This window comes from Drosophila sulfurigaster, chromosome 2L (genome assembly GCF_023558435.1).
Source record: "Drosophila sulfurigaster albostrigata strain 15112-1811.04 chromosome 2L, ASM2355843v2, whole genome shotgun sequence".
In the NCBI taxonomy this organism is placed as follows: domain Eukaryota; kingdom Metazoa; phylum Arthropoda; class Insecta; order Diptera; family Drosophilidae; genus Drosophila; species Drosophila sulfurigaster.
In genome coordinates, this window is record NC_084881.1 from 8,214,419 (window position 1) to 8,238,636 (window position 24,218).

Here is a 24,218-nt window from a genome sequence, read left to right on the forward strand (position 1 = left end):
GAGATATAATAAAAAAGAAGCATTTTTTATAACTAATTCAAATGCTGTTAAAATTGTTTAAATTTTGAAATGTCAGTTGATATTTTTAGTTCAACTCTAAAGCGAGGGTAGCTAGGAAAGTATTCTGTTTAAGAAAAAAATTTGGAATCCACAATATATCTTATCTCTAAATATATAACAAAGATCAGTCTTTAAATCTTTTAATATTTCCTTTCTGAGAACACCCTTATAAAAGTGGAAACAAAACTAAGCAAGCTCTGTAATTGGAGTTTGCTTAGTTCTGCATCCACTTTTATTTTTCATTGTGAATGAAATATGAATTCATTCCTAGGTTTCTAATTTCCTTTGTGGCTTCATCAAATGTATGTAACATGTAGAAGCCACCACCGACACTATAAAATATATAGTATCTCTTCTTGATCAGTGTCAGAGCTAATGCAGCCATGTCCGTCTCTCTGTCCGCCTGTCTGTCCGTCTGAATGAAACACTTCATCTCAGAGACTATAAGAGATAGTGATATACATAATGTAATTGTTTTTCAACCTCGCTTGTAATTTGAAAACGAATGGAAATAACGTTTCTTTTAGATTTTGCCATAATAAGAAAAAGTTGTATGTATGTATGTATGTACGTCTTATTTGCTTTGGTTAACAATCTAATATATATTATGTACTCTATCAGGGGTGCCACATCACTAGTGATTTGAGATATCAGAACTGAAGTGTTTTGCGGATCAATTGATTTTACTAGTGATTTACAAAAATGTTAATTTCAATAATTTACTCCTCAGAATATATTATTATTTAAACGCAGTTTAATCACAATTTGAATTGAAGTGAAGTTTCATTAGTGTTTTTAGCAAAAGCACTGTAAAAAGGGTGCTGTGGCATCTACAAATGAAATTGAAGTAAAAATCTGTATTTATATATTATATATATATACAGATAGATATATTTGAAATATAAATAGTATATCGATGTACCAAATATAGCATTTGGTATACCTTAAGATTTTTTTAGTATAATAATTTGGTATATTTTAAGAATAATACAAATCTCACATCTATCTTGTTTTCAATTAGTTTTCATTCAGTTCATTAACAAGAGGTCCGAAATCTATGAAGATGATAGCTTTAGTAACTGCCCTCGTATGTGGCAATGCTGTCTGTAAATAAATGATAATCGCTCGGGTCGGTCGCTGCATGACTCAACTGCATTCTGTGACGAGCTTCGGTCCGTCCGTCCATCCAGTGACTACTTTGTCTGATTGTTGAACGCCGGGCAAGGAAGTCGTCGAGTACATTGCCATGACATTTTATTTAGTACGTGTTGCATGCCCTGAATTCCTTTTGTAAAAAAAAGTATGCTGTATTTTATTGTAAAATATTTTGCTTCGCTTTTCCTTACAATATTTGTTGGAATTTATGATAAATAGCTTTCGCCGGGTTTTACTGCAAATTAAGTTAATGCCAAATGGGAAACAAGCATGTGCATAACTTACTTTAATATGGATTAACCAAAAATTAAAGAGACTCAAAGGACTTAAAAAAAGCCTTACAAAATGTATATCCTTTGGAGATGCACGATAATATCGGCAAACAGTCGTTAATTCGAATATCTTATTATAATGGTTTTAACTGACTATAAATTACATTTTACAGCAGAAGCTTGTAAAAAGCAATTTAATTACGCATAACCAAATTGCATTTATATCAATAATGATGCTTTAATGATGAATAATCGAGTATTTGCATTGAATATCATCTACGCCTACACACATCCACCCACATCAACGTATACGCATTGTTGCACTCACCGAAAACAATTAAATTGAGGTCATTTTTGTGAATTACACGTTGTTCTTGTTGCTGCTGTATCTGCAGTTCCTTTGAAATATGCTCATGTGCTTTTATTATGCCCTCTAGTTACAATTATAGTGGGTATATATTTTCGATTACAAGCACTTTGTTATTCCTAAAGCAAACCAGATGTTAGAGACAAATTGATCGGAATTATCTTAACTTCAAGTAAGGAAGCACATTTGCTAATCTTATGACACAATATATACTATATATATACTTAAATACTTAAAAACCAAAAAAAATATTTAACTACAATACATCATTGTGTAAAGATAAACGAAAGAGTATTTTCAGGTCTTCATAATTTGTAAATATTAATTAAGGGAAAATATTTCCATTTATTACACATCACGAATTCATTTCGTTTATTAATTAAATAAATAGCCGAGCTTCTTGCATGCATTATTTGAATTATCCTATATTTTTGTATCTGATAGCGCCAGCTGTTGTAAATAATGTGTACCATATGTCCAACTTAAGCTTTAAGCTCATGCGAGCTTTATAAGTAAGCTCGGAAAAGCATACGTATTTGAAGCTTTTAAGTGTGCTTAGATTCCTGTTTATAAACCAATATACACTGAAGTCAAAAATATTGTGCCAATATTCGACGTCTTTGGTTTTAAATGAAAAAATTCAAGCTTCGAAACGCAAATAATTTAAACAAATTAATTGTAAGGGTAATCCTTGGTATAAAGATAAGGAGAATTAAGAAGTATATTTATTATTTTTACAATTTGAGAAAACATTTAATGTGTATTTTATTTCATATGAAATAAATCAGAGATAATGCCAGATTACAATGAAATCAATAGTTTTTCTTATTGGCATTAAACAGCTGAAATTTATTCTTGCTAGCTTTCTGTGATGCTTGATATTGGCGTTGTTGTTGTCGTTTTAGTTGCTCCTCAAATTGCATAATGCATGAGCGTCAGCCACTAATACGAGCTCAAAGCTCATCTGCCGTCAGCTAGAGATGTGAGATTGTCTGGGATTTGATGACTCGAAATATTGAGTGATGAAAACAGTTAGGTAGTGCTAATTAGGATTCGAAAGTCCTCAGAACTCTCAAAAGATGTTCTTTCTAGTTTCTATTTACTATTCAACAATATCAAATGTCTCACGCACACATCTTTGGTCGCATGAATATTCAGTCACCAAAGCACAAACGCATACCAACATACAATCACACGAATTGGAAATCAGCATACCTGGAAACTAAAAGGCAAGTGTTGACAATTCTGCCTGCCAATTGTCACTAGGCACGATGGTGTACATGCAAATTTTCCTAGAATTCATTATTAACATTTACGGTAAACTGAATTTTCGTATCTTAACCAGGGGAATAGATTATACAGTTTAGAATACAATTTCATGTGACAAAAGTGGGATGATTATGTCATGATATGACTACATCTGGTTCACAAGAATAGTTCTTGGAAACATGTTTAACAAGTATTGTAGATTTAACTCTTTCAGTCTCTCTCTCTCTCTCTCTCTCTCTCTCTCTCTCTCTCTCTCTCTCTCTCTCTCTCTCTCTCTCTCTCTCTCTCTCTCTCTCTCTCTCTCTCTCTCTCTGTTTCTATGTTTTGCATAGAAAAAAATAAAGTATTACAGAAATGTTGTTATAAAACCAATCTAGAAAAAATTGTTAAAAATTATTCCTCTATCTGAACACACATTCCAAAACTTCTGTTGGTCCGGTCATCTTATATTTCTTTAATATGTTGAGAAAAGACATCGATATATCTTATTAACTGACACGTAAATCAACTAAAATGGAGGCGAATATTATAAGTTCATTCAAAACAAAAGAGAAGAACAGCGGAGAACTCTGTGAAACTCCCACAACCTCTCTTATTTTTACTATTTTAAAAAGCATAAGTATTAATATAATGAGGAAGTTTATGAAAAATAATAATTTAGCCCATAGTACATTGATGTCTTTACCATAGTGTTCCTTATGAGGGAGAAAGGCTGTGTTAAACGGTTGAAGACAGCGTCCAGCATTGAAGTGCATTCAAGTCCATTTAGTATATTATAGATTTGTCCTTATACTTTGCAGCAGTTGACATAACACTATATACATGTGTTGAGTACATAATTATGTATATATGTACATATATCGAGGTATGCACTTAAGTGTGTAGTTGAGTGTGGGCTGCTATTTGCTTTGGCTTGTCTTGCCTTTTCCATTGTTGACATTTTAATTAGTTGCATAATGACAGATACTTAGTATCTCAACACGTTCAGCTTTTCCTTTGCCCATTGTCATTTCAGTTGCTTTGTTGTCAGGTGAATCTACCCTTCGGGCCTTACTTTGTTAAAGTGGATAAGAGACAACTGCGCTAATGCGGGCAATAAGCATGTCTGTCCTTAAAGATACAGCTAAGACTTAAATGCTACGTAAGCTGTGTGTTTAATAAGAGCATGAATGTAAAACTACTTTCGACCAGAATAGTTTACATAGCTTAATCTTCATCTCATGTATTATCTATTTCCGCATTCACTGTGAATCTATCATTCTATTTAATAGAATAATATTGCAGCAAATTTACGTTATGCCATTCCATTCATTTTGCACAGTTTTTCCTATGCCTGCCAAATCAGTTTGGGCCTGTGCCAAACGACTATCATTTAACACTCCGTTGTATCGTCTAAATGGTGAATTTTTTCCATGAATATCTTTAGCCTTTGCACGACAGTTTTTTGTCAACTTGCTTAGCCGAGTCAACCAAAATTCCCTCGTGACTTTGCTGCTTCTGCAGATGCCAGCACAACAACAGCAGCAAAAAATACAGAAAAGAAAAAAAAAATTGGTTGTATGTCTGGTCCATGTTCATAAATCATACAACGCCCATCATCAGTCAAGGACACAATAGGAGCTATGAGCCAACCAGCCTGACCAAAGCCATTAGATGCGAACTGACGCCTACAGTCCTCTGTAAATGTCAACGTGCCTCACTGTCAATGGAAATTAATTGAAGGTGTGCTGAAAGTACTTTCACATGAAGAGTCAAGCTAATGTCAAGGGTCAGCCTACTGAATTATCAATATATTCATTAAAATGCACATACACTTAAACCGATTTTCCGCCGATAAATTTTTTAATATTTGTTGTCACAACTCATTGCAAAATTTATTAATACGTGTAGCACACATCATTTAACATTAATATGATTTATGCAAGTAAGAAAGCTACATTGGAGTGTACTCGACTGTGATATACCCGCCACCCAAAATAGTGCGATATTATTCTTATAATGTACTGAATTAATATACTGCAAAAATACTAAAATATAGCGAAGCCCATATTTGGTATATCTATGAAGTAATACATTTAAAATACCACACACACTAAACACACCAGATTGTCAAGCAAACCAAAATATACAAAATCATATACTGAAAAATCTTTTAAAAATATACCAAAGGATATATTTCGTAATTCGATGTATTACTACATTTAATACATATACCATAGAGGTAGAAATATACTAGATATAAAAGTATTTCTTAAATAAATATATTATAATACCCTTCTTCCATATGGGTAGCGGGTATAAAAAGTGTACAACAAAAGAGTTACTGAATAAATTATTCTATTACCACTTCCATTGTTTATTTGTTTCAATTTCACATAATTCTTGGAATGAACATAATTATAATAATCCTTCTCCTAAATGAAGTTCAAACGCGCACAGCAAGTGAATTTCTTCAGCAACATTTTTTGTGGTTCATTAAATTCTATTTAATCTGTACAGATTTTCTGGCCAACAAAGCAATTATCGATTGCAGATGAATTTCTATTTATAGCGAAGTGTGCCCGAACCTGAGTGTTTCATAAAGTTGGCTGTTGTAACCGAAAACCGAAAGCAATTTATTAAAGTTGAAGCACCCAAAGTGGCAGCCAGCCAACTGGGGACCAGTGTCTTGTATCAAGTGGGCATCTTTTCAGTTGGAAACCGTTTTGTTTAGTCGCCTTTCAAAAGGACGCGCAAAATTATTGAACATGCCTTAGCCTGGCTGAGTTTCCATTGAATAGATAAATTAAGCAGAGTGCCACTGTGAATTAAGGAAAGGCCATGAAAGAAAATCTTTAGCAAAAGCGAAAGCTCTCATGCCTAATTAAAAAGCGTAAAAATCCGTTGGAATGTAACCAGCGGCATTAAGAAGCAAATTGGCATTGGCTTTGGCATTGAGCAAAGTGGTCACGGGGTCACACGATGATATCACAAGTCTGTTCTAAATGCCAAAGTTGATGCCAGAAACAATTATGGATTAGTGTTTGCAGCAATTTGAGTGGATTAAATGTGGACAATTTCAGCTTGAACTGGCTTAAAGTTTACACAATTTGCACGAATTAAGTTTACAATTCTCACAGTTTTCGATGCGATAAGAACTGAGTTTTCAATGTCAATTTAATTTCTCTTAATTATATAAAGCACCCATCATAGCTTTCATAACCTTAAAAATATATCCAAAAAAAAAAACAATTTAATATAGACAATAATTTCTTTAATCTGAGAACTATGAATAACACAGTTCGTGGTCAAAAATTTAAGCGTTGTTCACAACCAAAAGAAAACTACACCGAATGTGCTCGACTGTGAGATAACCACTAGCCACTATTTTCAGTAAAAGCATGCTTCCCTATGGGTAGCGAGTATACAAATTAAAAATCAAATTATCGATCAGTAATTTGCCGAATTCTTAAACTTTTATGTTGCTTAACGCTCACTGTGCTATTAAATCGATGCAACATTTAAACGCTGCTCACATTTGAGTATTGTCACAAACACTACTCAATTAATGACAGGCTAATTAGAGGTTTTTGATATATGAAAAGCCACAAACAGCGCCAAATTGCAGAGGTCAAAGCACAGCACGTGCGAATGATTTAACTGTTTTTTCAATAATGCTAATTACAAATTAGCTAAAGTATAAATTAATTAAACTGCGGGCTACGTAATGAGGACATTTCGGCCTCGAATTATTTAATCACATTTCATTCGGGTTGGCCCACAATGCGTATACGTGATTTTATTTGGTGTGGGTGCGGATGTGTAAAGAGAAATGGAGATAACAATAAAGTCACACAACAACACTGTTGTGTATGTGTGGGTGAGGTGGGGTGGGGGAGAGAAAAAGGATACAAGGACGCGTGCTGAAGTGGCCATAATTTACGGCACATCCACTGCAAATGGGCACAAGTCCATAAATTATCCTGCGCACCGGCAAGAGGATACGTTTTGGTGCTAAAGTTCAGCTCGATGGACTCATTTCATGCGTCATGCAACTCATATGCAATTAAATGCGATGCGAACTAAATTATGTTTAATTAATGTGCCTGCCGAGTTTTAACTACGCGCTAGTTGTCAAAGTTAACGTTCAGAGTCGCTAAAGGACATCCAAATAACCAGCAAACTGAATTGAACTCTCTCGCTCTCTCATCGCCATCGTTTGGCAACTGATTGTTTCCAGTGACTGCACACAAATGCTTCGACTGTATGGCATGGCAACAACATTTTGGTTAAGGACATGTGGTCAAAACGAAATGTTGGCCATTGGCACATAAAACAGCGTCAACCAACTGTGAGTAACAAGCAACAAAGCCAACGAGGGCGTGTTCACCAAAACTGACTTTTTACAATTTAATCCAAGCGCAAAAAAAAATAAAACCAAAACAAAAATTGCAACTATCGAATGTCGACTTCAGCCAACAATGCTGATGGCATGCTCTTCAAAGGACTCGCCCACATTTGTCAAGCGAACGTCGATTCCCATTACATTTCAATGCCAACAGCACACTCGAAATATCAGGAAAAAAAGCGTATAAAATTGCATTTCAATAAATACATAAAATATTCATGTCGACAAAGAGAGAAAGGATATTCTGGCAGCACAAAAAATTGTCGTGCAATTGGCACCGGTCCAATGGAAAAATGGCAATGGCAAATGACAACACAAACTGGTGTCAACCTCTTAACAATTTTTTTTAGATGACTCTGCTGTTATAGTTGATGTTGTTCTCGTTGTTGGTGTTGTTATTGTTGTTGTTGTTGTTGCAATGGTGACCGTAGCTAGAAGCAGCAAAGCGGAATAAAAAATAGATGACTGCTCAAGCAATTGATGGGCGTTCGCCTATGGCGAAACAGGGTGATGCAAATGTTGTCAAGTATCAAAATGTTCTCATCTAATACGAGTAATATAAAACATCGCAATGCACTTCCTATCATAAAAAATAGTTAATTGCATACAAAATATTATTTTTATTATACTATTCTTGATAATTTATTATTATAATGTGTGATTGAAAATCAAACACGAATTAATATAACATTTATTTAATTTACACATAGAGAGACAATCTATGATTAAAAGAGGATTGCGAATCTTGCTTTAAGATTTTTTCAATCTAACAAAAAAGAACAAAATCTTGAAAAAATCGTGAAAAAATCTTAGAACATGAGTTGGCCGTTCAAACATCGTTTTGAGATTAAAAAACCTTAATTTAAGATCTAAAAGATTTCAAATTCAAATTTTGCTCTTGTTTTTTAAAATGTTGGAATTCCTTTCTCTTAAAATTAGATTTGGGTGCTTGCTGTTAGCTTAGTAGTTGATATTCTGCAAATTATTGTGCGGTGTGGTCGTTAGTCTATATAAGAAAGGATTAAGTATTATAATTCTAACAAATAAAATTACATAAATGTGTATAACAAAAAACTATTCTTGTTTTATTTTATACAATCTAAAATTTAAGAACGTTTGATCTTGTTAAAAAATTTTGCCTTCTTGGTTCAATATTGAGATTTTTGCATTTAGTTTAGAATTCCTGTAGAATTTAAATTTTAATTTATGAATAAACCTTCTTGGTTCTATTTTAGCATCATGTAAACTCGATTCAAAATATTATTTTTTTCTTTTTTTGTTCCATTTAAACATTTTTTATTTTTGTCCATTGTAATTGTAATTATATTTATATTATTTATTTTTTACTGGGAACACCCTTTACCATTTGAGGTTGCTTACTTCTGTTTCCACTTTTATTTTTTTGTATCATTTTCTTGATTATCAATTCCTTCTTTTTATTCATGGCAGATATAAAAAGTACAAGTTCATGTTGCGAAATATTGTCGAAGCGATTGCCCTCGAGGGAGCGTCGAAAAAAGCAGGCAAACTTTCCAATTGCTAAAAGTTTATGATGTGCTTCAAGGCATACGATTCGATTGGTTTTCCTTTTTCTTCTGGCACTGTCAATTATCGAAGTTGTTTTTCTTTCCTTTGCATCTTTGCCCTTTCGTATGATTTATTGAAAGATGTTTAGGATATTCCAAACTGCTGTTCTGAGGTGTTTATAGCTTTGCGGTTGCTACAAACTAATTAAGAGTTCACACACATCAGTTGTGTGTGTGTGTGTGTGTGGCTTATTAAAGCGTAATCAGCATCAAAAGGATGTCAGTTCCAGTCTCCTATAAGTAGGCTACACTTATGCAGAGTCTTATGGCTCATAAATTTCATGCAAATGAAATGCGCACAAGCCACTTTATATGCTACCAAAACCAAGCAGTGTGCTTCACCTTCCTGCGATAAGCCCCGAAAAGGTTTGTTTCCCCATACACACTCATACATATGTTTGCCCATCTCTCGCTCTCACTTTGAGTCTCTCTGCGTATGTGAGTACTTGCCAACTGCCACAAATTATCTTCATAATGATGCAGAGAGGGCGCCCTAAAAAGTATGCTATGCTAAAAAAATGCCAGCTCGTAATTAAGCCTACCTCTCTGCAGAAGTAGAAAAACATACAACAACAAATTTACAGTGACAAGCTTGTGGCAGTCTGGCCTCTTTGCACTCAGGAGTCAACTGCAGCCAACTGCACTGTCCTTCGCGCGGCGATCCTTTGCCTTTCCTTTTGCTGCTTGCGGTTGCTGTTTGCTGTTCTTGTGGTTCTTTTAAAAGTAAAACGTTGTTGAGTTCATTAAAAATTTGACTAAGTGCGTCGTCATCATCGTCATCGTCATCGTCATTATCATGCCTATGGTTGGTTCTCCTCAACCACATTGTTTGGTTGCCCGCAGTTGCCCGCTTCCTGTTGAAGTGGATGCTTGCTCCTCCGCATGTCCTTATTGTGATGTGCGAGCTGTGACTGCGGCAGGCATACTTGAACTTTTTCGTCTACATATGTATGTATGTATTTGTATCTGTTTACGGATGAGAGAGTATGTGTGCGAGTGTGTGTAAATTGCTTTGCGCCGAGCCGCCAAAATTGGTTTTTCATGCTGAGCTTAGCTCCCCGAAATAAAAAAACGATTTGGCGCGAAAATGCGTCGAACTTCCCCACAGTCTAATTTGGATTTATGAAACATTAACGGCAGCAAACGCAGAATAAATCAATTATTCATAGAATTAAAAAAGCTTAACGCTAATTCGTTTCAATCAAATCTGCTTCAGCATTAAAATTTCATTGGATAAATACGAGTATGTATGTCCATGAGGTTCGCAGCATTGCCGCAGTCTTTTAAGTATTTAAAACCCGCATAATTATGTGTGTGTTACATAATAAGATGATATGATATTTGTATTTATTTTGCTTATCATCTTCGGAATTTCATTTAAAGGGAAGCTAATTATGTAATTTAATAAATTTACATACTCGTAAAATGAGGATAAGTGATATTTGGGCTTATTTTACATGGTATATGCGGAATTTGATTTGATAACTGAAAACTATTGATATATGTAATTCAATAAGTTCATTTTACAGAATTTAATGTCAAGAATAAAAACGCATAATTATGATGTATTATATTTGTGTTTCTTTAGACTTCTGATTTAAGACATTTACTTTTGTTATGAATACTACATATATCCATAAAGATGATTAATTTTGTAATTTTTTTAAACTTCACTGTACATAAGTCACATTATCATAACTAGATAATACAAGATCTGCAGAAAAGTTTGAATAGTTAAGTGCAGAAATATAATATGTCAGAAGTAAATTTAATAATATTCTCCTATTCGAACATGTAGGACACATTTTTGCCTCTTGCTGAATATATATATAATAAACTTAATAAAATGGCCAATGACAAATAAATAAAACTTGAATATAAATACACTAACGAAAACAACTCAGACTTGAAAGATAAATAAGAATAGTAGTCATTAAAATGGAGAGTGTCAGAAAAATGCCGAATATAATAATAATAATAATATAGGCTCTTGAAGAACTCATTCTCTGAGAAAGAAAATGCTCTCAAATTTCCACTCTTGCGGCACAGAGCAGTATGATGGCTCTCTGTTGTGAATATGCGGCACAAAAGAGAACAGCCAATAAGAAAAGCAAACACATGGAGTGCCAATGGATGGGAGACTCCCGAATGGATTCCCTCATCACAAAATCAATAGATAAACGCGATAAGAAAAATCCCCAAACAGCTGTTTCGCTATTCTAAGTAAACGTAAACAACTGAGCGAAAGGAATACCAAAGAGACAGCGCGAGCGTAGGAGAGGAAAATTAAAAATAGGACAACCACAGAGAAAGTCTAAATAAACGCTCTCTCGCTGTGTCGTTCTCTCGCTCTCTCGCTCTCTCGCTCTTAGCCAAAGGTTGGGCCAGGCCGCATTCGAATTTTCCGATTTAGTCAGACGCAGCTCTTCGTCGTTGTCGGTAGCCGAAATTCAGCGGAAAAGCGGAAAGTGAACAGCGCACACAAGCACTATCGTACACTCATACACTCATGAAAAGACCCACACACACACACACGCGTACAGTGACAGTGTGCCATATGTGTAATCAAAACGACGGGCCGCGCTAAGAGCAAAAGTTTATATATAGAAAATTGTACGCACAGCTGAGGAAAACTAAATTCGGTGTGCAGCTGAAAATAAATGAAAGAAAATTAACGAAAATTACGTCGAATGCGAAGACGATTGAATTTTGCGTGTGTGTTCCAACTTTCTTTCTGCTCCTCTCGTATGCAATAACTTAAATATTACGCATACGCCGCGTCGCCGCCATTGTGTGTGTGTGGTGAAAAATTATTGGCAAAAATTTTGCGCCTGGCGCCAGCGTCAACGCCATCGCCATCGCCATCGCCAAACGCTAGCGTCAGCATCGCTGCTCGCTGCTCGCTGCTGACGTCGCGACTCCACCCAAAATTGTATACCAAATTTGGTAGCAAAAACATTTGGCAAATGCTTCAATAGTCGCAAGTGCATTGCTAAAGCGTTTAGTGTGTGGTGTGCTAAAATATTGTATGTGTGTGTGTCTGTGCACAAGCAGCAAACAACAAAAGACCGGAAAATGCTAGAAAAATGTTTGGTACATGTGAAAAGTTGATGACACATTTCGCTGTCATTTTGACCGCATTTCTTGTCTCCCAGCCGCTTCTGTTGTTGCTGATCTGCGGTCCGCCAACGACACCTCATGGCGGCACCTCCCATTTATCCCCTATGCTGGTGCACGCCTCCGCCGCGGACGAAGCGTAAGTTTCCCCAAATATCGCTTATATTCATTTATGATTTAAAAAACTTAAACTTTGTTGTTGTATTCGAGGCATTTTGGCGCTTTGAAAACAACTAAATTAAAGGGCGTGTTCTCATCACAATCTACATCATCATCATCATCATCGTCATCATAATCATGTTTTTCTACTACTTCGTCCTTGTTGGGTTGTCGTTGTCGCTTGTTAATTTTTCGTACACTTTATGCTAATTTTTTTTGGCAGCAGCCACCTCCACACGTTTCTTATCGCTTGCCCTACGTTTCGTGACTTGGGCATGTGCGCCGTAGGAATTTGTAGGGTATCGAATTAATCATTACCGAATACCTTCATTTCATTATTAAATTTAATTTGTATATTTGAAAAGAAAAATTACCCACAGTATTCAGTTACCAGAAAAGAGTTAGCTAACTACTTCGTTAAATATACCTTTTGAAAAACAATGAAATGAATGCGATAATTAAATAATAATTAAAGAAAATATAAACAAATGTTTTACCAATAAAGTATTCAGTTTTAGAGTGCGTGTTCCTTGTAATAACCTTAATAGTAATGCAAAATCTGTTTTAATACATAATATAATGTTTAAAATAATTTGGAATTTTTAATTTCTTTGATTATAATAATCTTTACAATATTTCAAATATTCACACTGAAAACAAAGTCTTGGTCTTAGAAATAATAATTTTTTTTCTTAAATGTGCGTCAAGAACATGAAAATCTTAATGTTAGAAAACACATCTTGATCTCAAGAACATTTGATATATCGTATAGTTTTAAAACCAAAAATTGAATGACTTTATACTTTTTTTTGCTATTATTTATTATTATACAATTTTATTATTATTTAATGAGCGCATTAAGCTTTACGTTAATCATTCTTCATATAGTCCCTCTCTCCTTTGAGAACACAGAAAGTAAGAATTTATTTGGATGGATTACAGAATTTCGTAATTCTAGAATTTTTGGTCTTTGGAATTTGGCATTTTTGAGACTGTTGTTTTTAGTTTTAAGAATTTCTGCTTAAATTGGTCTTATTTTAAGAACCCAATTTTTAAGACGGACTATCTTGATTTTAACATTTTTTTTAATATACAATAATTTGCAAAATAAAGCACATTTCCAGCCTTAAGTTTAGTCTTAAGTTCAACTCTTGTATCAACCGCAAAAATCATAAATCATTTTCTGCTTTTGGTGAATCGCTTTCAATACTTTGAAGTAACTTCGAACACTTAGTATAGGGTGTAAACCATTCGTATAGTGCCAATTGTAACGGTCCGTCTGTGTTTTTCTGCCTTTGCTTTTTGCGTGTTTACGCATTTTGTCTTTTGTCTTGAATTTTTATTTGTCGCGTATATACAAGTGTGTGTGCATTATATATATGTATATATATATATGTATGTGTGTGTGTATGAGAGAGTGAATGCCTGTGTGAGCGTCAGCGTATTTTCCCACAATTCAGCTACTCTCGCTGACGATTTTACAGTTGTTGTCGGCTTCTTAGTTGTTGTTGTTGTTGTTGTTGTTGTTTTTGTTGTTGTTGTTTTTGTTGCTAATGTTGTTGTGCCTTGTGTACAGCTGACTGCTTTTGGGCCCAGTTTTCATAAGTCACATAAAGGAATTATTTGTCAGACATGTTGACTTGGGGCCACAGCAGGTACAGCCGCCTATTTGCGCGTAATGCATATTTTATTGGGCATTTTGTGGGGCTGCTGAAAGTCGTGCGATTAATTTGACGCCTGAAAATATAGGGCGCTTTGGGGGGCGTGTCAATTTAATCAAGCCAAACCTTAGCAACTAGTCGCAAGCAAAGTATGCAAATACAATTAGGAAATGTAATTAAATCATATATGTATGTAGAAAATCTAATTAATAGCTGGCGTGTAGTTGAATTTGACTTTGACATGCACCGTTCACAAACCATAAGCAAAAAGGAATATTGTTGTCTACAGAAACCATTTGACCAATCCTTTATACCAAGGCCCATCGTCGAAGATTATAAAAACAACCATCTTATTACTTAGCTATAACATAATAGTATATCCATTTAGTCAGATTAATTATGAAATTTGTTTGGGGCGTGCCACAGAGCTCACAACTGTTCCATGATATCACCATTTATAATACATTGTGGAACAGTGCTAAGAAAAAGAAAGGCGACCTACATACTATACGAAAGCTTCACGAACAGGCAGACAGCGCTAATGGATAGCTTTACGTGTTCAGAGCATTTAGTTTGGGATTTCAAAATAAGCTCCAATTATTAGACTAAACACAATGCTTCGAAGAGTCACCCTCCCTCAATGGAAGCAAAACTCCCGGGGCTGCGTTTTTAGTGTTCACTTTAAAGAGCTTTCACTGCATAAACAATAGCTAACCACAGATTGTTCTATTTGAAAAATATACAAATAAAAAATATATAGTTTAATCAGTTTAAGTCTTTGCCTATAATTTATGACCTGACAGCACATTTGATATTTGAGAATTTCAATAAAATTTGTTTAAAAATACGCAAAGACGTATTGACCGATTATTTTTAAACGTTTATCTTGAAGCATATATTTGTATCATAAAACTATTTAAAATTTAATTGGACTAAAATAAATGTCCTCAGAGAGCCATAAAATTTAACTCTGCGTGAAATTTTTTTTTATTTCTGGAATAGTTTTCAATGTGTGCAACATACAAGATAAAAGTAGTTTGAATGGTTGGATATTAAAATCGACTCATTCATATAAGCATATCACATAGTAAATTTAAAATAGTATATGCTAAATATACTAACAAGTAATAAAGAATAATTCCAGAAAGAATTTTGTATGAAGAAGAATTATATACAACTTCAATTTTATTTAGTGATTAGCTCTTTTTGTTAAATATTCGATTTTTTCAAAATATGGCATTTATATTTGATTAGTCATTAAAGTTAAATTAAAGATAAATTCTTATAGAGCATCCGATTTCTATTGTTCAGTATTGTTCCGAGCAATAATTTTATATTTTTTAAATACTGGAAGTGAAAGATTAATACTACTATTATAAATAAATGCTAAAATTTACAGACTCAAATAAATATATTGAAATTGCTAAAAATTGCTTCTTGTAGTTGTATTAATATACTAGAAATTATAAAACTTTTATTTATTCTATTTTTAACTTTATAAATAATAAAATTAGGAATGAAAATTAACCAACATCAAAGAATATTCATAATTTCTTTCTTTTATAGAAATATAGTATATAAATATACCCAGCTGGCTAATCTTTGATAGGTAGATAGTGCAATAGTAAAAAGTAAATAAAACCGGAATGTACAAAGCAAAAGCTTGGCAGCCTGTTCATGCTAGCAATGCTCTGTTGGCCACGTCTACGCCCTCGCACAGCTAGCCAGACGGATTTGAGCAGATAACAACAACGGAGCCCATTGAGAACAATATGAGGCAGGCAGACAAGAGCTGCCCATTGGTCCGTGCCACAAAGGAATGTTGCAAATTTAATTGAACAACTCCAAAATGAAATAAAAAGCTCGTTACAACTACAACAACATGATATTTCACTTGACTAAAGGCAGCGTCGTCAGCGACAACAGGCAGCACTTGAACACACGCTAAATAAGTGTGTCAAAGGCAAAGCGACAACGGACCAAAGCATTGAATTGAAAATGGCCACAGCAGCGCAGCCGGCAGCGGCACCAGCAACAAAGAAAGAGAGCAAACGAAAAGAGAACGAAAATGAACACAAAATAAAATAGAGCATCAGCTAGAGAGATAGCAGTGCGCAGGTTTGCTCTGCAGCCAAAATGCAGAGTGCAAAAGCTAGACAGCAGACACTTTGAATGTCCTACAAATGCACGATATTATTTAATTTTCTGTTTCTATTTAAATGAAAAACATTATTGTGTAGGTAGTTGTAAGGATTAATCTAATGGGGCAAATATTACAAAAGTACGGAAATTTATTAACAATTTAAACTTGATATTACAAACAATAATCAAACACGTCAAAGAACTAATATAAGCGCAGTTGTAGGGCATTCTGCAATTTAAGAGTAGATTATATGAAGAGCATTTGAACTTGCATTTTGTTTTCAGGCATGCGCGCGCATTAACTGGGCACTTGTTGATTTCGCACTCACACATACATATGTACATGCTCTCACTCACACCCAAGTTATGGGACATCACAGCTGTTTCTGCTGCTGCTGTCAGCGTCGCTGCTGCGAAGGCCTTTGGCTTAGATGCTTTCTTTGACACTCACACAAACACACAATCACATTTCGTTTGTTTCCCCTACCATCGTCTTGTCAGGCGTCGCACTTGTTACCAACACTCTCGTGACAGACATGTGCGCTAATTTAATTAGCGGCCTTGTTGTAGTTGAACGTCGACAGGTGGTTGACATTTCACTTGTGGTTGCCAGATTGTTTTTGCATCCGCCTTTTTTAGATTCGTTCTCTTACAAAGCGCCTGGCAAATTACTGCTGTAATAAAAAAACAAACATCATATGGTTACAAACAATACATTTTTAGGATCTTTCGAGATTTTGTCAATTTTTTCATATGGAGGCAATTAGCAGGGGCATCTACACCCCAAATTTCATAAGACAATTTAGTACAATAACTGAGTTAGTGATGTATCAACATTATCTATTATTGTCAAAAAATAATATTGATGATTAACTATTTAAAAGATTAGTATTATTCGTTTTCTATTAAATTCGTATTAAAAAAGATTTTTTTAAATACATACATACATACATATAATTATTTCTTGGATCCATAATTACATTAGCTTTTTGTTTCCTCTTACATTTGCAGTGTTGGAAAATGGGCGACACAATTTGGAGATGAACTGTATTTACTGGCCCAAAAGATAACCAAGTCCCAGCAAGTAAAGGAGAAATATAAGGAATTCAATGCCCGCGTCGAACTCAAGAATGGCACCGAACTGATCCAATCTATAACCGCAAATGTGGGCAAAATGTTGGCACGCAAAATGGAAGCAGTGCGTTGCATTCAGGAGAAGGCCGAGATGGTCAATGAGAACTTTGAATACAATCAGACATATGCGGAATCGAATTTCACCTACTATTCCAGCAAATATTCCACTTTCAATGGCAACAGTTCCGAACAACTGGAACCAAATGAGGCGGAGTATTCGTATATGTATCGCGATATGCAACTGAATCCGGATACACATTTCTACAATATATCCGTGGACACAGAGCATTCTTCGGTGCATGTACCGTCGAATGTCTGGGATCGTAAAAACACTGTTCTTAGGACCATTCAATGGTCAGAGCAGCTGGACGAGATATTCCGTCAGAATTATCAATCGGATCCTGCTCTATCCTGGCAATACTTTGGCTCCGATACGGGAATTCTACGGCATTATCCGGCCGCACAATGGACGGACTCTCGGACCAATAAACTGGATGCGGATACGTACGATTGCCGCAAGAGATCGTGGTACATTGAGACTGCCACGTGCTCGAAGGATATAGTCATATTGCTGGATGTTTCGGGATCGATGACGGGTCATCGCCTTCATGTGGCCAAGTTCACCATACGCAGCATATTGGACTCTTTCTCGAACAACGATTTCTTTACGATCTTCAGCTATTCGAAAAAATGTTACGGGCATTGTGCCCTGTTTCAAAGATGCCCTCGTCCAGGCCACGCCCCGAGAATATTGAGACCTTCAACTCAGCCATTGCTAAACTTAAAGCTCCCAACGATTTTGCGAATCTTACACAAGCTTATGATAAAGCCTTTCAAATTCTACGCAACTATTATATAAATCGTAGATGCAATGAGACCACCAACTGCAATCAGGCCATAATGCTGGTTACTGACGGCGTTGCTGGTAATACGACGGAGGTATTCGAGCAATACAATTGGGGAAATGGTGAGAATGGAACTTCCAGAATGAATGTGCGCATCTTTACGTATCTGCTGGGCAAGGAGGTGACCAAGGTGCGAGAGATTCAGCTAATGGCATGCATGAATCGTGGCTACTATTCACATGTTCAAACTCTCGACGAAGTCCACGAGGAAGTGCTGAAGTATGTCGACGTGATTGCAACGCCGTTGGTGCTCCAGGACGTTCAACATCCGCCCACTTGGACGCACGCCTTCACCGACAAAACATACGATCCGTTGAACTCAACAGAACGAAGGCCGCGTCTTATGATTGCCGTCGGAGTGCCAGCCTTTGATCGTTCGTATTGCCATGAGAACAGTACCAATCGCCGAGCTCGTCTACTGGGCGTGGCCGGAACAGATGTGCCCGTCGAGGACATTGACAAGCTGACGCTGCCCTACAAAGTGCGTGTCCTTTATCCTGTTAGAATGTTTGCTTTTCTAATTCTAATCATATCCAACAGCTTGGCGTCAATGGCTACTCATTTGTGGTGTCCAACAATGGCTATGTGCTGCTCCATCCAGATCTGCGTCCCATAGGCGTAAGCATTGAGCGAATCAGTCCTCAAATTTTGTAATCATCATTTAATATATAATATCATATTGTTGCAGTCGAATGGAAAAATGAATCCCAACTATAATAGCATCGATTTTACCGAGGTCGAACATCTCTTTGAAGATCAAAGCCCGCGTGAACCAGGTGAATCTATTCTAAATATACGCCGTGCTATGGTGAATCACGAGGCCACGGAGTTTAAGGACATCTCCGTCAAATTCCACTACGATAAAATGCGACGCGTCTCTGAGGAGAAGCAGGACTACTTCTTTGCCCCCCTACCAAATACTCCTTTCACATTGGGGATTGTTATGCCAAGCGATTATGGCAAGACTTGGATCAAAGTGGGCGATGAGGTGGACAAGAACAAGCACATGAAGGTGAACATCTCAGAGTTCTTCATTGGTGAAAACTGGAAAGTGCATCCTGATTGGTAAGATGAAGTTTGAAAAACTTAGTTAAAAACCTACTGAACATGCTTTTTTTAGGGTCTATTGCAAGTACCACTATCTGGAGGGTCATGAGTTTAAGACGCCTGAGGCAGAGTTACGAGAATTTCTAGAGAAGATGATGAGGCTCGACTGGAAATTTCCAGAACAATATGCGGAAGAAGAGTCCGATTTTGATGACAAAGACGATCGTAAGTCGAAGCCGAAAGAAATTTAACAGTATTCATTAGTTTTAATTACATATCCCTCTTACAGAACTATTAGAATTATTACTTTCCTCCAAAAATAGAAACAAATATTTTATCAACTAAACCTGTGATTTTACACCATTTACATTTTTCTTTCCACCAATTTTTAGTATGTTTGATTTTTCTTTGTGATCAAGAATTCTGATTTTTTCGCCTTAGAATTATCAAAATACGATAAAATTCGAATAGCAAATGTAATTTTGAAGCTATAGAAAATTTTGATATTCAATAACTATAATAAATATAATATTTATGATTCCTAAAAATATCGATCATATATAAATGTTGGAAATTATTGAAGATTTGATGATTGTATGATTTATTTTGAATATGGTAAAAGATCAATTCCCTATGACTAAATTTTAAATTTGTTCTAATGAATGTTTATTATTGCTCCTTAGTGAACTGTGGACGAAAGACACTCGGAGATGATGCCTACTACTGCAACAAGGAGCTGGTGCACTTGCTCATCTTTGACGCCAAGGTGACCAACTTTAGCTACGGCGAATGGAAGTTCGAGAATGAAGAGGAACGTCGACTGATCGAAAAATTTGGGGCTACTTTACGTTTTGTGGCCACAATGAGTGGCTTGACACGCTGGCAATTCATCTTCGGTGAAGTGGAGGTGGATACGGATCAGGAGTTTGGCGATTATCATACGACGGCAATTGATGAGACATGGTATAAGAGCGCCATATTGCAACACCATCAGGACAACACCGAGAGTTTTGTCTATTCGGTGAAGCATTACAACGATCCGCTCGAGGACAGTGATCTGAAGGTGACAGCCTCGCATGCAATCTTCCCCAGAGATGGCGGCAAGGAGGCGCCCGCCTGTGTCGTTGGATTCCAGTTCTCTCAAATTCGGATGTATGAACGATTCTTCAACATTACAGCCGTTGACAATGTACGTAGTTTCGTTTATTAATTGTGTAAAACTTTAAAGTTTACAACCCATTTCCGATTTCCGATGTGCACAGTGCAATAATTGCCTTCCTATCTGCACTGATGATGATGTCGATTGTGTGGTTATCGATAACAATGCCTACATCGTGGTCGGCCAGAATTTGAATAATACAGGCAAGTTCTTTGGAGAATTCCATGGCGATGTCATGGCTGCTATGGTAGAAAAGGGCATCTTCCAAAGCATCGAAGTCTACGACTTTCAGGCTCTCTGCAAAGAAGAACCAACATCTCCCAGCGATGGTCACAGTCTGTTGCATGTAAGTGGATTAGTTTGGTTTACGGCCTATATAATTTAAATTAGAATTAATATTCAGTATTAATATGGGAATATCGAAGGAATTAACTACCGCGACCAAAACAATTAATTACATTTATATAAAAATAAAAATATAAAAATGAAGTTTGTCATTTTTTTAATCTTTTTGATACATTACATTCTTTTTGTTATGGGATAAATAATTCTATAATTAAAAATCTTTTTTAATTAAAGATTTAATTTAATGAAAAATAACAAGCGTAATTTTGAAGCGATTTTTGGTACATACAATAATAACTATAATCTTTTCGGTTGCGATCAAATAAAATTTATATGCTATTAAAGATTAAAGATATAATATATACTTTGGCTGACAATCTATTATATTTTGTAATCTGTGGTATCTTTTTCAGATTATAATTTGTTTTGTTTTGTTTCCAATTATAATTTGTTTTGTATATTTAACTGTTTTACTGTTCATTTCATCTACAGCCATTAAAATTGTTGAGTCTCACTTGGAAATGGCTAATAGCGCAGTTATTCTGGCACTACCAAAGGGTACAATGGTGGGCGGATGGGGCACCCTGTAAGTACTTTAGTAATTGATTAGAATATACGATTTTCTTACCAATTTTTTGGTTGGCAGTCATGGAATACATAGACAATATCGAGGACGAATATGTTGCAGTCGGCGACAGCAACTCACAATCGGCAGCGAAGCCCAAAGAGGATGGCGATGAGGGTGATGCAATATTTCAAGCACCTGAGCCGGAGCCCAAATATACGCCTTGCGATATGCAATCCACACTGTACTCGCTTCAACCCGAGTCACTCGTGGGCATCAATGACTATGTGACGGTGCCATCGACACGTCCATTTCTGGTTAAAAAGATACCCTACTCGAATCTGTTGCTGGTGGTGGTCAATGTGCTGATGCCATCGCGCAACGTTCGCCTTACCACCGAGCCAACACGCATCACGAGTTACGAATCCGCATATCCATGCTACAAGCTCAACATGAGCTTCTACGAACGTCGGCGCATTGAAGAATGCTTCACGGTGCATGAAAATGTGAGTTGCATTAAAGCCAAAAATAATTTATTCTTAAATGTCATTATATCAATATACTCCCATATCACATTTGCACTTAAGAGCCACTCTATATACTTCCATATCACATTTGCACTTAAGAGCCACTCTATATACTCCCATATCACATTTGCACTTAAGGGCCACTCTATATACTTCCATATCACATTTGCACTTAAAAGCCACTCTATATACTTCCATATCACATTTGCACTCACTCTATATACTTCCATATCACATTTGCACTTAAAAGCCACTCTATATACTCCCATATCACATTTTGCACTTAAGAGCCACTCTATATACTTCCATATCACATTTGCACTTAAAAGCCACTCTATATACTTCCATATCACATTTGCACTTAAGAGCCACTCTATATACTTCCATATCACATTTGCACTTAAAAGCCACTCTATATACTCCCATATCACATTTGCATCCACTCTATATACTTCCATATCACATTTGCACTTAAGAGCCGCTCTATATACTTCCATATCACATTTGCACTTAAAAGCAACTCTATATACTCCCATATCACATTTGCACTTAAGGGCCAAACTATATTTAATACCAAAATTCACGTAGCAGCAATATTTTCTCACTTTAAATAAATAAAAATAATAAGATTATTAGTTCGATAAGTGAAGTGCCAATAAGTTACTTAACACCAATTATCTCATTTAAATAATAACGAAGAATATATATACTACATTTTTACCTATATAACAATACATTAATAATGATATATACACTTTTTTTAGGAGCAAAATTTCACGTATTGCGGAAATGCCTCGCGGCTTCGACTGACGGCACAACTGCTGCCGTTGACCATAATTTTGATGTTTTACTTGACGCGTTGCTTTATGCGCATCTAGTTGATAGAACCTATACAAGCATATATATGTATACTATATACCTATGTACTATTGCGATCTGTTTGTTTTTTAGATTGTAAACTATTGTGTAGTACAATTTTAGTCGAATGTTTAACAACAACTAAACCAGTTACCAGATACCAACTAAAATGGCACAATCTCTAACTAACTAATACATGTTTAGCAGCAATAACAAAACAACAATTTCAACTTTTAGACTTACAAAATACGCCAAATGTTAAGAGAAAGAATCGTTTTACTTTATTAAGTCCTAATCGAAATACGTGGAACAGTCGAATTCAATGGTTTTTATCGACTTTACCTCAAAAGTATATAATATACCTTTTGCAATATTTGATACACAGAAGAGTACGCTATTAAATTTTCTATTTTCTTTTTATATTTTCACACATTCGACAGGCACTCTGCGAATCTCGCACAAAAGAAAGAAGTTAAGTTTTATTTTTATATACTATCATATGTATTTGTTAAATACATGATACTAGCAAAAGAGCCCACGTTTCATTAACTATTTTTATAGTTTCACATGGTACAACCTATGCCAAATATTAACGAGAAGCGAACGCAAACAAAAATAATAAAAAAAAAAACAATTATTTTTGTAATTTTATAAAATAAGTTGAATTTTATAAACGGAACGTAAATTTAAATAAATTGTTAAACACATACACACACACACTGACACACAAAGAGATACAGAAACACGAAGAATACTATAAATATTTCGTCCCTAAGCCCAACCGAACAATATAAAAAGTCTTTCAAAATTCATTAGCTTTTTCATATACAATCAAAAAAAACTTTTAATTATACAACTTAATACGATTATATAATGTAAAAAATAAAACCAACACTAAATTTAATATATTCAATGTTTACATAAATATTCGTAAACTGCTATCCGAAGTTTTTATATGGTTTTGTATACACATTTATTGTATATGTACCGAGTATTTATAAAGATTGTTTTTTCTACTTGCGGTAACTTTATTTTACACTCGCACAAAACCACAAATGCACTCGGATATATATTATGAAAACTACGAAAAACAGTTCTCAAAAACCCTTGCAGAAGGTTCACTACATTTTAAAGTTGTGATAAACTTATATTTCAAAATTGTTTAAGTTTAACTTACAGAATCTTCTTATTGTGCCTCCCGTTAAATACATCGTTTGAAATAGTAAACTATACTGCTATACATATATTAACAAAATGTGTAACTATTTTAGTATCCTCTGCAAGGGATAGCAAATAGGACCACCTTAAATGATGCAATACTATTTTCAACAACCGCAAATTCGTTGCAAACTTTATCTATAATCTTTTATCTAAACAAAATTATTCATCATATACACGATCGTTATATAAAAAAAAAAAACAAGACATTGAAAAACACAAAAAACCAAAAACAACCTAATTGCCTTTGTATCGTATTTCGAAACATTTTATGAATTTACGCAT

At 35.2% G+C, this 24,218-nt stretch overlaps 1 protein-coding gene across 1 annotated transcript; it reads left to right on the forward strand.

Moving 5' to 3' along the window:
• The first annotated feature begins 11,058 nt into the window (after nucleotides 1–11,058).
• Nucleotides 11,059–24,169, forward strand: LOC133850785 (voltage-dependent calcium channel subunit alpha-2/delta-3). Its single transcript, XM_062286977.1, is given in 12 exon segments — nucleotides 11,059–12,352; nucleotides 17,187–18,000; nucleotides 18,002–18,049; nucleotides 18,051–18,695; nucleotides 18,755–18,832; nucleotides 18,903–19,279; nucleotides 19,335–19,486; nucleotides 19,945–20,450; nucleotides 20,524–20,766; nucleotides 21,258–21,351; nucleotides 21,412–21,836; nucleotides 22,622–24,169. Coding segments are annotated over 12 exon segments (3,666 nt in total). The 5' UTR covers nucleotides 11,059–12,182; the 3' UTR covers nucleotides 22,736–24,169.
• Nucleotides 24,170–24,218: the final 49 nt, after the last annotated feature.